The sequence below is a fragment of the Sceloporus occidentalis genome, unplaced genomic scaffold, assembly GCF_023333645.1.
Source record: "Sceloporus occidentalis isolate IW3139 unplaced genomic scaffold, rSceOcc1.0.p SCAF_46, whole genome shotgun sequence".
Lineage (NCBI taxonomy): Eukaryota > Metazoa > Chordata > Lepidosauria > Squamata > Phrynosomatidae > Sceloporus > Sceloporus occidentalis.
In genome coordinates this window covers 7,903,417-7,917,600 of record NW_028317026.1, presented here as the reverse complement: position 1 = coordinate 7,917,600, position 14,184 = coordinate 7,903,417, and the positions used below count along the sequence as shown (strand labels likewise).

Here is a 14,184-nt window from a genome sequence, read left to right as displayed (position 1 = left end):
GCTCTTAATTAAATCTTGAAAGAGCCACAACAGAATACATGCAATTGCAAATTTGTTATTCCCCGTTGTATTAATTTTTTCCCCACACAACAGTAGGAACTTTTCAGAAATAAAGACTGACCCCTAACATAAGTACACATGTGGGGAGAAAAAAAAAAAAAAAAAAAAAAAAGGAAAATATTTTTATTACAAAAAATACCACAATTTTACAATTTCATAGCAAAGCCCTAAGAACACTACATTTTAGTACTGTATATACAACTAAAACCCAGATAATTTACAATTGCATTATTTCTTGATAAAGTGTAGGCTGAAAAAAGCCTACAAAGCAGAGGTGGATCGGATGATTTCACTTCAGATACTGTGGTAATAATCTGAGCAGCAGGGCAAGAGATGCAATACATGGCGGATACTCGAAACTCTTACCTTTCCAAAAACAATTCCATACTTCACAAAAAGTAATTGTTATCAGTGATCAGTATTTAAGACGCACTTACGCTTAATATGCTCTGAATACAATGGGCTATCCAATAAAACGTGACTGACTGATGTCATTGGTGTACTTGATTGCTTTAAGTTACCAAGGGGTGAGGACTAAAACAAATCACATTCATCCCCTCCTGGTCGTTTATATGATTACTATTTTATTTTATTTGATTTTTTTTTTTAAAGCCGTGCAAGCATTACTTAGTAGATGTTCAAACTTACACCGCTGATTTACATAATCCTGATCAAATCAATTAAAATACAAATAAAAATCACTCTTTAAAGACTTTGCAAATTAGCTTATAAAGAGCACTCTATATATAGTATCCTAGAATAGCAAACCCTGAAAAATAGCACCCTAGAGACAAAACAAAGACCTCCGTTATCTAGAACCTTCACTTAAAATAGCATATCTTAATATTTTTTTTTAGGCATAAAATGAAATGCATTTTTTTTCTTTTTACATACTTCCTGGTAATGATAAATAATGCAATGGCATGACTTGTTTTAAAGCATGTGTTCAAAGGCAACGCTTCCAATTCTTTGCATATTGATTAGGAATGCTCATTTTCTAAACCACTGCTCAAGGTTGCGCACCGGAACTCAACAGCTTTTGTCAACCCCGATAAAATACCCCCCCCCCACACATCAGAAACGGAAGGAAACCTTTGTAAACGTCAAGTCATTCATTCCTAGAGTGTATTATTGATCAAGCTTCCAAATTGCTGCCAAAGAGCCATGTAGTAAAATACTGCTGTGTTAGCAGGGGCAGAAAACTCGGGAGCCGGTTTCTTATGTAGCCGTTTCACGATTGCCTTTAGTGACGGCACCACCTTGGTTGCTTTTGCCACTTTGGTTTTCCTGCTTTGTGTTGACTTTGGGAGGGGAATTGGAGGATCCCTGGGAATGACCGGTTGAAGAGTGTTTAGCGGTTTGAGACGTCTTTGAAGAGCCGGAGCGGTGCCGTCGTCTGCCTGCATCGTTGCATGTTGAACCCGATGGATGTTTCCTGCGACCCGTTTCTTCAGCTATGGGAGGCTGTAGGCAGACATTGAGGAAAGAAAATGTTTACTTCACTACATAAGAATGATAAAAAAAATAAAATGGTCTAAATCATTTAAAATTCAGTTGGGATCAAATCCGTGGGTACGGTATAGTCCTCTTTCTTTTACGTGAAACAAGTTCTGTTTTGCTTTGTACGTTCCTTTGCTGGGTCTGCCGTTTCCCCAATGTTTTATAATCTAATGGCTGAATTAAATATTTTGCACTTTGATTCCACTAGACATACACTAATTAAATCTAAAACATGTCAAACTTACATCAACTCTGAAGTCCTCTAGCCTCTTAAAGTTGCTCATGTAGTTCTGTAATTTCAGGTCCACAGACATATTCTTGGTTTGCGTATATTTAAGATATGCCCAAAATTTCTCCAGTCCATACAGCTGGCCTAAGTGTGGAAAACAAAGTTGAGTGGAAGAAAAAAAAATCCATCGCAGAAAATAACCCAGTTTTCAAATTGTTTTGTATTATTACCGCTTTCATAGTCTTTCAGAGTTTCCTCTTGAAAGTCCTTGAATATCTCAGGTCTGAATTTCTTTTCCAACCCATAGCTGTAGAATCTGAAAAGACACTCTAACCCATACCTGCAAGCAAAGAGAAAAAGGAGAATACATACTACAGCAAGTACTACATAAATGCAGGGCAAAATCAATGTATTGAAGGGAAACAAAAACATTAATAGTCAAAAGCTAAAGCACATACATACTATAAGTTAAAGTGTTTAAAAGTGACCTGTGGCTGTCACAGTCACAGATATGTTGAACAGATAGCAGATGTACAGATACAGCGAAACCATTGAGTGTTCCGGGATCTGTCTTCAGTGCAAGCAACTGCCATGGCAGCACACGCTGGTAGGGTCAAGAAGCCTGCAGTGAAATGTCTCTATTTTCCTTATTGCATTTCACGGTCCTAATGTCTAGCAACATCAAGTGAACTCCCTATTGCTTATTTCATAGTATTCTCCAGAAGCAGCTGGCCCATTCGATCAGCAAAATCTTTTTGAGAGGAACAAATATATTTATAAACAGTTATGGTCACTCCTTTTGGCTTCTTCTGGCAAATGTTGCAACTGCATCTGCACCAGTAGATAGTCTGAACGTGGTAGCGATCGAGTGTGAATTCATCTCGACTAGCTCCGACTTTTCATTTTCCACATCATGCCTAATGGCTTATAAGACGCAAATTTGGGTGCGTTTTCAAGCTCTCCTTGTTTTTCCTTGCTTTGCGTATAGCAAAGCTAATGATATCAGATGTAGCAATCTTTAGTTTTGTTTCCTGTGATCTTGCTCAAGTCGGAATATTTACGTTACTACTTACTAGGTGGGGTACTCACCTGTAGTTTTCTTTGGCTTCTTCCAAAGCGAGTTGTCTGAACTCCTCATACATTTTTTTGTTAAAGTGATCTCTGAGAAAAAAGGACCAGAAACGGAAGAGCGTGTTCATCTCCGGGGACTGGCCAACTCCTAAGCGTTTTCTCTCTGCATCCAACGATTAAAGACATTAAATGTAGAAAACACACTATTGTCTGATTTAAACAAACATAAGTGAAACCCAATTTATGTCTGCCTGATTTCTGTGTGGTTGCATATTTGAAGATATAATAAGCTTAAGTAGCACAATTAACACCTAATTAGATAAAAAAGGGTGCATAGGTGGCACCTCATACTCCAACGCTAGCTGCCCATGTATGAAATCGCCCTCAAAACCGTAGACTCAAAATACTGTTATGCCGCCTTTCATGCGATTCTTTTTCCAGTTCTTTGTAGAAATGTGAACAAGTGATAAAGCAATCAAGTCTTTCAAACTCACATACTGAAATTATCCATAAAAACTGCATGGACGTGAGAGAATCCATATAAGCGTCTTAAATTAGGCCACAGGAAGGAGTAAAGAAGGAAAATACATGCAATATAAAACTTCTTGAACTCCTTATTTTGCACATTTTGTATTAAAAAGGATTTTCAGCAGCCAAAAGGTGAATGATATACTGCTGACGAGGTATAGATCAGTTACGGGGCTATCATCCAGTGTTTCTTAAAATTGTACGACGACAAGTTGTAGGCGGCAAATACAAATTAGGGCGAGAAGTAACTAACTTTCAGTTTATATGTCAGTCAGTGTAACAAATTTACAGAAGAAATCAGGACACACAATATTCTCACTCATTTCCTACCGTTTAAGCACTTTCGCCGATATTTATGGTACACTTGCTGAGTAAAACCATTTTCTTTCAAAAGTTCATGGGATGGATGTTGAAATTTTGGTAGAGAATGAGGGGTGCAGCCATAGCTTCCTAGAAGCGGTGTACCATCTGAAGGGGAGGCATTCGAACTGCTGCAAGAGGGGAAAGTGTTAAAACCCAAATCCCAGAAATGTACATGTTCCTCGCCATGGCCTATTTACAATGAACTTGCTTTGAAGACGAGAGCTTTGCCTCCTTATGTAGAATTGACAAACAAAGCCTTTATAAAACCACAGGGCATTTAAATGGCAACTAGTGTGGAATATTCTCCCTTACAGATGACACACGTGCTTAAAATAAGCCTTAACAACTATATTTGTTACCCAAGCCATGCAACGTATATTAAAACGTATATAATTTCACAGCAAACGTGTCACCTGACAGAGGATGTCCTTGGCCGGTGCTCCTTGGAGTCCATCACCCAGCCAATATGATACTCCAAAGGTGGGTTTGAGCTGTGTCGTGTTTTCCTTTTTCTTGGCGTCTACAAATGAAAGCCGTGATACGCGATGCAGGCAGAAAGTTATAAGTTGCACCAAAGAGGAGAATGAAAGAAAAGGAAACATACATTCAGGCAAGTGTAGCTTAAATTATAAACTATTTAAAAAGTATTTCATTTTTGGCAATGTCAGAGTCCGTTATGAATGAAGCTGAAAAGGTCAGTTTTGGGTTTTTTTAGCCAAAAAGCCACACCAGACATTATTAAAAATCACACTTGCTTAGCAAGACAAATGTAAGTTTCAATGATAAAATTAGCAGTTAGAATGCATTGAGAGCTGAACACGGCGACTCCGGCATACCTGCACATCTATAGCTTTTGGCTCTTTTACCACGGGGTAAAATCGGGGCGTTTTGGTGGGATCTTGCAAGCGTGGAGTGCGTGGTGTTTTTGGAGTCCTTGGGGGATGGTGTACCGGGGACTCTGGAACATCTGTTGGGATGGGGCACATCATATTTAGAGTCAAAGCACAAATCTCACACGTCACATTTTTTGTTTGTGTTTTTGGAATCGAGTATAAATATTCACATTGGCTTCACAAGCTTTCTAGGCATGAGGAGGAACCTCTGGAGACATGCATTTCTCTGCCCATGAGTAGGAGCATTCAACAACTTTAAGAGCCACTTACAACCAACTCCCCACAGACTAGACACAGAGGTCCTGTAGGCAAAAATAAAGTCACTAGTTTGCTGCCAATTAAACCAGACAAGATATTTACTCCAAACACAATAAGGAAGAAACCTGGGAATCATGAAAGAATAACGATCCAACCTCACAAGGGCACCAATCTCGCTTAAAAGGATGCTAAGCAGTCCGGTCAATTAACTATCTTTCCGTTCGCAGAGTCCGGTGACTATTTTAACTGGATCTAGTTTACTTTTTAACACATAAAACGGGGGGGGGGGGGATTAAACAATTTTCTCCTTGGCTTAGCCAACTAACCAAAGGATTTGGTCCTTTCTAGCAGTAGGGGATGCCTTGTCACACATTTATGCTTTATATAACCTTTCAATAAATACCTTCAAGTCAGCTCTCTCTTGGATGCAACAGTGTTACATAAGGTACAAGCATCAATATAATTGTTCTTCCAACTTATGATGATTGTAACTTAAACATTATGTGCATTTCTAAAGTGGCATTTTATAAACAACTGAAAAAGTAGTCTTAAAAGGGTATTGGCCGACGTTAGAACGCTAAATACCTTGTTGGAAAATGGGTATGTTTGGTGGAGACTCGTCAATAATTTGGTCAGCCTGGGGGTCTGGGGCAAGATGGTCAAATTCCTCTTTGCTGATGAGGTTGAGTTTCTTGAAGTTTTCTATTTCCTGCGGTTAAAATGATGGAGCATACAATTAATTTCAAAACATCGACAGAACACATAATATAAGGAACACTTACACAAGGTTGGTCTATCTGAGTCGGCAGCATAAAGATTGGTGAGAGGGATAATAACGGCTCAATCCTGTCAGGAACGCTTAGTTATTGATTTGTGCCCCAAGGCAGCCCTTTATAAGGTTTCATATAACCAAGGTAACGGGAAGAAGTAACTGAATAAAATGGCTTCATTTATCATATTTATTTCATATAAACACTATAAAAATCTACCGGTCTTAATAGTGACTTTTTGGCAAACTTCTACCATCCCTTTAAATTAAATTGAAACATTTGAAAATCATTTGTAATATTAAAAAACACAAACCTAAAATAGTTTCTTTAATGCAAGCAATTGAACATAGGGCATCATAGTGTAATGTAAATAAGGTAGTGTGAAAGGTTATCAGTTCTTCAGACGAATGCATACCTTTGACATTAAATAATCCTGTTCACCTACATCCGTCCATAAATCTTGCTCATAATAATATAGCCCGTCGTTGATGGCTTTTGCAAGCTCTGAGGTGATTTTTGCCCGTGAAACGTGATTTCCGGTGCGATCTCCACCAGGATGTTTTTTCAGGTGAGGGGGAGTCTGTGTCACAATTATGATCTTGTTTAAGTCTTTGTCGTCAATTTCATAATCAGAGTCGTCATCAGACCAATCAGTAAAGGTATTTTTGCGACCCTCCATATGTTCCATCTCTTCATCGAACATGAAGTCCAGCTCTTCTTGCTCGGGTTCCTCAGCTGGTTGACGTTTAGGAGTTATCTGTGGGGGGGTTACAGATTCCTGCACAGAAAAAACAGTCATGGCACCAATATAGCAATAATAGTGAGAAGCTGGTGTAAATTAATTCAAAACTTAACATTCATTTGTTTCCTGATGGTCACATGACTGATTGCGACATGGCAACGAATGTAAAGTGAAATAGTTACCTTTGGCTTCACAGGAGACGCTCTATGCCTTCTTTTAACTTCGATCCACGGCTCAGAGTCCAGCTCTGGTAAGCTTGCGGATAGGCTTTTAGACATGGTTTGTAAATTACTTGGCTCACTTCTTCCATGTTCAAATAGAGCACTCCCTTTCCTTGGGGAATTTGGTGCAGATCCTAGGGTTTTAAATATATTAACTATGACTTAATTTGATACCAAATGAAGAAAGAAAGGGGGGGAAAAAAAAAAAAAAAAAAAAAAAAAAAAAAAAAAAGGACAAACCAGACATTTTCACAGAAAGATTCAGAAGTAACCCAGAAAAGCAATTGCTATTGTAGTACCAGATCGAACAAACACACCAAAACATTATGTAGCATGAAGACGTTAAAAGGGAGGCCCCATCAACTTGTTCATTACTAGAATCAGATTAAAACCAGTTATGCCGTTTTCTAGTTTTAAACAGTTCTAGTTTTTCACACAATCGCATTTTGGCCATTTGTATGTGTCCAACTCTGTTATCCTAACCCAATCGACTAGACAAACTGGCTCCTTCGTCAATGGCTCATTGTTAATCATTCAAGGAGACACTCTGATGAAAGTCTTGAGAGAAAGGAATACCCAGGATTGCTATAAAGAAATCAAATGGTGTGATATTTTGGGTGACTTTCCCTGTTCAAATACAACAAACACTGACAGTAATGGCAGCCTCCAGGTCTGCTGATAAAGGATGTACATTGAAACAAAGCAACGACATTAATTACTGCATTTAGCACTGTGTTTTATAATAAATATTAACAACATGCCATATACACGACTAGGCAAGTCCCAACAAAAGTGCATATGGTAAAATGTAAAGCTCAAGGGGCACAAGTCTGCCAAAGTTTTGGGGTGTCTGCCGATTTCAAGAATAAAAACGTGTAATAAAGACTTCATAAGTCATCGTAAAAACTCGATGTGATTGCCACTGATGAAGAAAAAGAAAATACAATACAATAATAATTGAAAGGGAAACAATAAAAGTAACATGTAAATGTACTTCAATGCAAGAGTCCCACCTGTGTGAGAGTCTGGAGCTCTTCGAGGAATGAATTCGGGGCAGTTGAGTAGTCTACAGAAGTCACTCTGAGAAAGGTTTAAAACAGGAGCACCAGGAATAGGCCATTTTTCTGGATCCACTTTCCTTCTTATCTTCTGATCTATGATTTCCACCTCTTTACTTTCCTTTAAGGCCTGTAATAAAAACTCAGCTGACTTTATTGAATGCTTTAAAACGCAAAGATCATGGTTAGTGCGTTTAACTCCTACACAGAATACGGGGATACCAAAGATGCAATCGCATGAAGAAACTAAATTTAGGGATTTTATAAAAAGGTGACCTAATGAGTTTCACAGCAAAGACCACCTACTCCCCCGTTCATCATATTTCCAACGGGAGTGCTGGGGGTCAGGGCACATCCCCATGGAAGGCTGACAAACTTTCTAGTTTTGCTACAGTTACAGTTCACAATTTAACTAGGGAAACATATACTATATAATGCAGAATATGTAAGCACCCCCTCATTATTTTCATGAGGCTAAACATAGATACACAGAGTCACATCTATGACCTTACCTCACAGATGAGACCGACATCCGTGGTCAGCAACCGAACGCGGTGAAAGCTGGCAATGAGACTAACAGGCAAAAATCCCTGCGGGTCCATTTTTCTCCTGAGAAAGAAGTCTCTTTCTAAATTTTCCAAGCTGAAGTAATACTCACTAAAATGGAAACCATAAAAGAAGACTGTGTAGAGGAGCATTTTCACTGGAAGTCAGCATACAAATGTCCATCAGGAACTATACTGCGAGCAATGCTATACTCACATTTGGTGCTTCACGTACTCCTTGAGTAAACTTTCATCCACTGGATACATGTGCAACCTATTCCCATCATCGTAATAGTATACCATGTTTGCATTGCTGGTATCAAGTTCAGAAGGAACCACCGACCCCTGGTGCTCATCTCTGCTGTACGAATACCCATAGTGAACTATTTAAAAAAAATGCAGTAACATTAGGACATACAGATCACCTGCTTCTTTATTATTTAAACACAAGCTATACAGCCTTATTACTATATTCAATTTATTCTCAAATCGTTGTTGCATTCAGAGTAACTTGTACTCAGCGGTCGCCAAACATCTAGCCAATGCTGTACACCTAATTCACTAGAAGTCTATTCAAACGAATATAGATTGGATTATATGAACAAAATGAAGGAGTAAACATACGTCATTAGATATTCAATAGCCATATCATTACACAGCAATGCTTCTAATTTATAAATTGTAAAGCTTTGGCTGCCTCAGCCAAGAAAAACATACCTCCTCTTCCACGACCTCTTCCCCTGCCTCTTCCTCGGCTTCGGCTGCTTCCTCGGACGCTCCCACCTTCGCTTCGTGTGCTTGATACTTCATCCAAGTCATCCTTTCTGTCCCGACGCCAACCTTAACCAATGACATGATTTGTAATTCAGCTCTCACCTCGTTTTACATTTTAGGTCACGGATAGTTAAGAAATAGCTTTCCAGCTGCTTGTTAGCTACAAGTCATGATGCTCAGCTTGTATCCTAAGTAGTAACATTAGCAAATCCAAGCATAGTGATGGTTGCAGTTCCAAAGGCACAGAACAGCGCATGTGATTAAATGCTGTATAAGCTGACATAGTAAAATCTGCATACACTTACTTTGGGGGTAATCCCCTCGCTTGTAGGTGGATCTTTTCGATTCTGGTGATTGTGATCCCGTGTGATGTCCTTGCTTTTCCTGCTCGTTTTCGAGTTGTAACGGAACCCATTTTTGCTTGCCAACTGGAATAGATTATTTGAATGGGTTACTTTTCTTCTTTATATAGTTCAGTGACATTCCCTTGGCTCATCCACAATCACCGTACCCCCTAAGAAAAAAGTGTAGTTACACTAAAACAAGATCATCCCTTAAAATACATAATAGTCTATTAAACATTCTGGAGAAATTAGAAAGGATGAAATGATTGGAATGGATGTGAAACATGCCAATTTGAATACAAACCTCTCTTCTTTAATGCCGCTGACCAGGTATTATCCTTGTGCCCTGCGTGCTCCACATGGTCATTCAGCTCGCAGTTCTCCTTACTCTCGATGCCGCCTTTCACTTCTGCGTCATTGCCCACCGGTTTATGGTTTGGAAGACTTGCAGGATGTCGGTGCTAAAAACAAAAGATATGAACATTGTTTCCTTAGATAAAACAAGCTACAATATATCTACCACTTACTCACCAAAAAGCCACTTTACCTTTAAACAGGCTGTGACAGAATGAGCTGTCATACAGGGGCCCAAGGTAGTCAGAGATGGCTCCAGCCTGGCTGCCAAACAGGCAGGAACTGCATTGTTAAACTAATCCCATTAACAGGATGGCTACCAGGGGGATATTCAGTAGCTAAAGGGGATTAAAGGTTGGGTTGTACCTGTTTATCAATGTTAATTTATGTTAATGAAGTTCTGTGGCTATATCAGTCCATGTTTTACAACAATAAACTGTTCATTCCTGCTGTACTCAGTTCAAGGTAGTTGTGTCTACTTATTGGGTACACATAGCAGGGTTCCAAGGTGCGCATGCTGACTGGTGCTGGAAGTGATTCCGGGGACAACAGGAGGATACATGTGGGTGATCTCTGGGAGTTACTACAGCTCTCTTGGTGAACCCGTTACACAGGCTTTTTGCATAAGAGTGTTTTGTACTCACATCTTGGGTTGCAGTTTCGCCAGGTGTTGGCCAGTTCGTGATGTCATTAAAGTCACTAGACTGGGAGAAAAGGAAACAAAATCACATATTAGGATGCACAGGAGAAAACATTCCATGGTTTCCATGGCATTTCAATTGTATGTGTATATATATATAGCTTTAACTCTCTCACTTGACTACTTATTAATAAAGGACCACTGTTAAAGGCTAAGCCGGCCCTGTATAATTGAATGTGTGAAGAAAACTGATTTAACTATCCATTATACCGGGTCAGACACACTTAGTGCAGAAGAAGCTCACTAAGGTTGGCCCTTCGTGTTCTATAGTACAGTCGCAGAGTTCAAACCTTGACCCCTACTTGACATTAACACATTGTTGAGTGTTTAGGTGTAAGATCGGGCACCTCGCTGCGCAGAAGATGCTCCTCTATTAAGGAAAAACAGCGGGAAGCATCTAAATATGAATGATGGGGACCATCTTGTGAAAGTTTCCCCAGAAAATCAAATGTGGAAGAAAGTATTTAAAGCGAGTAGAATGGTCATATACGGTAAGTGATTGTTACCTTTTTTTGTGTAGGTTTTCCTGCCTTTATAATTTTGGTTGAACATGGCACACCTAAAAACAAAATATATTTTATTGGCAAAGATAGTAAAATTAATGTAGTTTAAGCCAACCGGTATAAAAAAAAAAAAAAAAAAGCACACTTTCCTTAACAGCAATTCTCGTGATTTCTCAATTACAACTAAAATCGCAAGCTGTCTCCTTTGTGTGTTAAAACGAAGGCATTTTACACAAGGTGTTTTATTCACTGCAGAAAACCTGAATACACACAAATAGTCCCTAATAGAAGAACAAGATAAAAAACATGTAACCGGAAGTGTTAGAGTGGGTAGGTGCACGGCACCCAGGCCTCCAGTGGGGTCAAGTATGTGCCACCGCAGTAGTAGGGCTACGCTACGTGGTGGCCAAATAGTCAGAGCTAGGAATACCCCTTGATGACAAATGACATAACTGCTGTTTCCTAACGTGTTTAGCCATTTTATATTGATCTCCAAGCTAGCATCTAAATGCTATATAAGTGTATCTAGCATTGGCCTGAATCATAAATAGCCGGTTGGTAGCAATGTTTCCGGTTAGGTTGCATAGTGAAGAAAGTTGTCACAGCCATGGAATATCTCTGTGTTCACAAGTGAATCAGGTTGTGACACTTTTCAAAAGAAGTGATAATACTGGGAACGCAAACATTATGTTGGCTCCAGTTACCATTTACAAAAACAGCTCTTTACATTAGATCATCCCAAAGAGCCTACACACGGAGAAATAGGTTATTCACAAAACTGTGCTAAGTTATGATTGTTCTGCTAAACAATACTGGTGGCAATAGTATCAAAAGATTACTGCCTTATTTGTATTCCAATGCAAGTGTCGAGCACTGTGCTAGGAGGAGACACCACGTTTGGGGATTAAGTTCTTCTAGGATCATCAGCTTGGTGCAGGTTTCTACACCACTGCGAATAAGCTAGAACGATCCAAAATGCCCAGTGTTCAGCTATGGATCTGTGAGAATCTTGCCCTGAGTAACTTTTTTTGTCTGAAAATCCAAAACAAAAAGTGATCATTGGGTTTAACCTGAAAATAAGCTCATGAATTTGACAAACCTGATGGGCAGTGTCTACATTGACAGTCAAATGCCATATTCAACTACCTGAGACAACTGGTTTAGAATATCTTTTTCATTTTTTTCCGAATTGAAATAAATACAAGATTATTTTACATTTCTGTTCCTTCAGTACAGATAAATTAGGAAACCCCAAGCCTCCCCTTGCTCTGCCAAGCATTTCTATGAAATATGCAGAGCTCTTTGGAGCCAGCCCCTGTAGGTTGGGTGCAATTAGTCAGTTCTGCAGGCTTGTGTGCACTGGCATTTTATGCATCAGAATAAAGGTTTCTTCATAAATCCCGGCCCAGCGTCGCAAATTTTAACAGAAATAAAGCTACTGCTTGAGATATATAAACACCAATAAACTTGAGAAAACATATAATGTTATATTCTAGGAGTACAAGTTACCCTGCAGCCGTTCACAATTCTTATCTCGCTAGTCCTTTTTGAATATATATTTTATCTACAAAAAATGTACTGCAGCCAGAAATAGGAGGGCATCATATTCTTTTAATTTGCTGAAAACGCCTCTTGAACCAATCGCCGGCTGGTAAACAAACGTATGATCATCTGGAGGAGGCAATGCATACGTTCAATAATTACATTTGAAGCTTTTTTTTTTTTTATTATAATATATATATATATATATATATATATATATATATATATAAATATATTTTTATTTTATTATTTTTTTGGGAGGCAGGTAGGAATTAATCTCAAGTGGGAAATATATTATTAGAGAACATCAAAATATTCAATTGTGGTTTCTTGCTTTGGACTGGTTCCTAAATATATTCAGCTAGAGATATTTACCAAGTTGCCCGTTGTTTTCAGAAAAATTCTATCAATATTTGTAATAATGTTGATTAAAGCAAATAACCAAAGCAATCGTCTATGGAGTAGTCAACTACTGCCCTCTGATGCACGGTAACAGTGTCTCTTCTGAAAACCAAAAAAGCACTTTTATATGCAGGAATTGCAGCTTTTGGAGCTACCACAATTTAAATATTAACACCCCAACAGTATGACTCATTCGATTGTAGTCAACTCAGCGGTGAAGAATACGGTTACTCAGCAATGTTATTACTACTCCGCTGAAGCCAGGAATTACGACCTTACTGGTACAGGTACCGCATGGTCCAAAGTGTGCTTTACTTGGTTTACAGAACCAGTGGAATGACCGGTAGAAGGTATTTGTCTTGGCAGATATTTTAGCGCGGAAGCATCCAGTAAGTAAATTAAGCCTCAGCAGAAAATAGAGTTGGCTCGTAGGCCGTCATGAACAGGGCTGGAAAATGCCACCTGACTTTAGCAGGAACAACATTCAAGCAACACTGGGGTTTTGATGTACCTCTTGGACTTGTAAGAATATAAAAAGAGGCATATGCAGTGAACGCAATGCTAGCAAGGCATCTCCAGCGTCTTGACACTAAAGCCAAATGCAGTATGCATTACCGCAATACATTATTCCCACCCAGAGACCATTCATAGAGTACACGGTAGATGCAACACAACGAATGCAGGGTATACGGTCAACATCAAGCAGACTTTTTCATGGTTGACTACTCTATAAACAAGCACTTAAACACTGTAAGTCAACATTTCTTCGAAAAAGTAAGCAGCCTCATTTGTAAATAAGGATACCCATTAAATGTAGCGGTGAGATGGGTTGCGAATGGAATATAATACCTACTTCTTTGTTCGTGACCACCAGTGTTGTGGACATTATTAGTAGACGTCAGACCATGCTTCTTCGCCCAGGGGTTGGTTTTTGGCAGTGGAGCATCAATACGCTGGACCAGAGGAGCACTCAGCTGGTCATTCTCTTTGTTGCACGTCATCTCCCGTCTTTCTTGGTGCGTATTCTTCAACGCGTGCACCTCAGAACCACGACCGTCGCTGCTTTCAACATCCATCTGATCAGTACCAGGGTTTACAGCAAGAGGATCATGCACCTCGGACGCCATTTCTAGAGCACAGGGATCTGTGTATTATGTGAACTAGGTAGCAGCAAAGGAATAATGTATTTCGATAGTTTGTTACTTAGAAGGATCCGATACCTAAGTTACAACAAACAAGCGTTAAGCACTAAGCTACGCTAGAATGACGTGCATGCTGTGGACGGTAAAAAGAAATCGGACCGGTATTTTGGCTGCCAGTACAAGTA

General features: G+C 39.2%; 1 protein-coding gene across 1 annotated transcript; it reads right to left on the bottom strand.

Annotated features, from left to right (window-relative positions):
- Nucleotides 1–1,278: 1,278 nt before the first annotated feature.
- On the bottom strand, nucleotides 1,279–13,984 carry LOC149289391 (la-related protein 1B-like). The gene is made up of 18 exons (XM_089490754.1): nucleotides 13,711–13,984; nucleotides 10,917–10,969; nucleotides 10,355–10,414; nucleotides 9,661–9,817; nucleotides 8,956–9,078; nucleotides 8,456–8,621; nucleotides 8,206–8,350; nucleotides 7,649–7,823; nucleotides 6,597–6,769; nucleotides 6,088–6,450; nucleotides 5,509–5,611; nucleotides 4,588–4,793; nucleotides 4,165–4,271; nucleotides 3,719–3,879; nucleotides 2,879–3,023; nucleotides 2,020–2,129; nucleotides 1,806–1,933; nucleotides 1,279–1,524 (listed from the first exon to the last, which is right to left on the bottom strand). The coding sequence occupies exons 1-18, from the start codon at nucleotides 13,982–13,984 to the stop codon at nucleotides 1,279–1,281; spliced, it is 2,895 nt and encodes a 964-aa protein (XP_089346880.1).
- Nucleotides 13,985–14,184: the final 200 nt, after the last annotated feature.

Excerpts from the sequence above, each read along its gene's own strand:
- LOC149289391 (XM_089490754.1), bottom strand. The coding sequence starts at position 13,984 with ATGGCGTCCGAGGTGCATGATCCTCTTGCTGTAAACCCTGGTACTGAT. Across the intron at positions 9,079-9,660 it reads AGCGGCATTAAAGAAGAGAG|GTTGGCGTCGGGACAGAAAG; the intron begins GTTTGTATTCAA and ends TCATTGGTTAAG. Across the intron at positions 6,451-6,596 it reads CGTCTCCTGTGAAGCCAAAG|GAATCTGTAACCCCCCCACA; the intron begins GTAACTATTTCA and ends TTTTCTGTGCAG.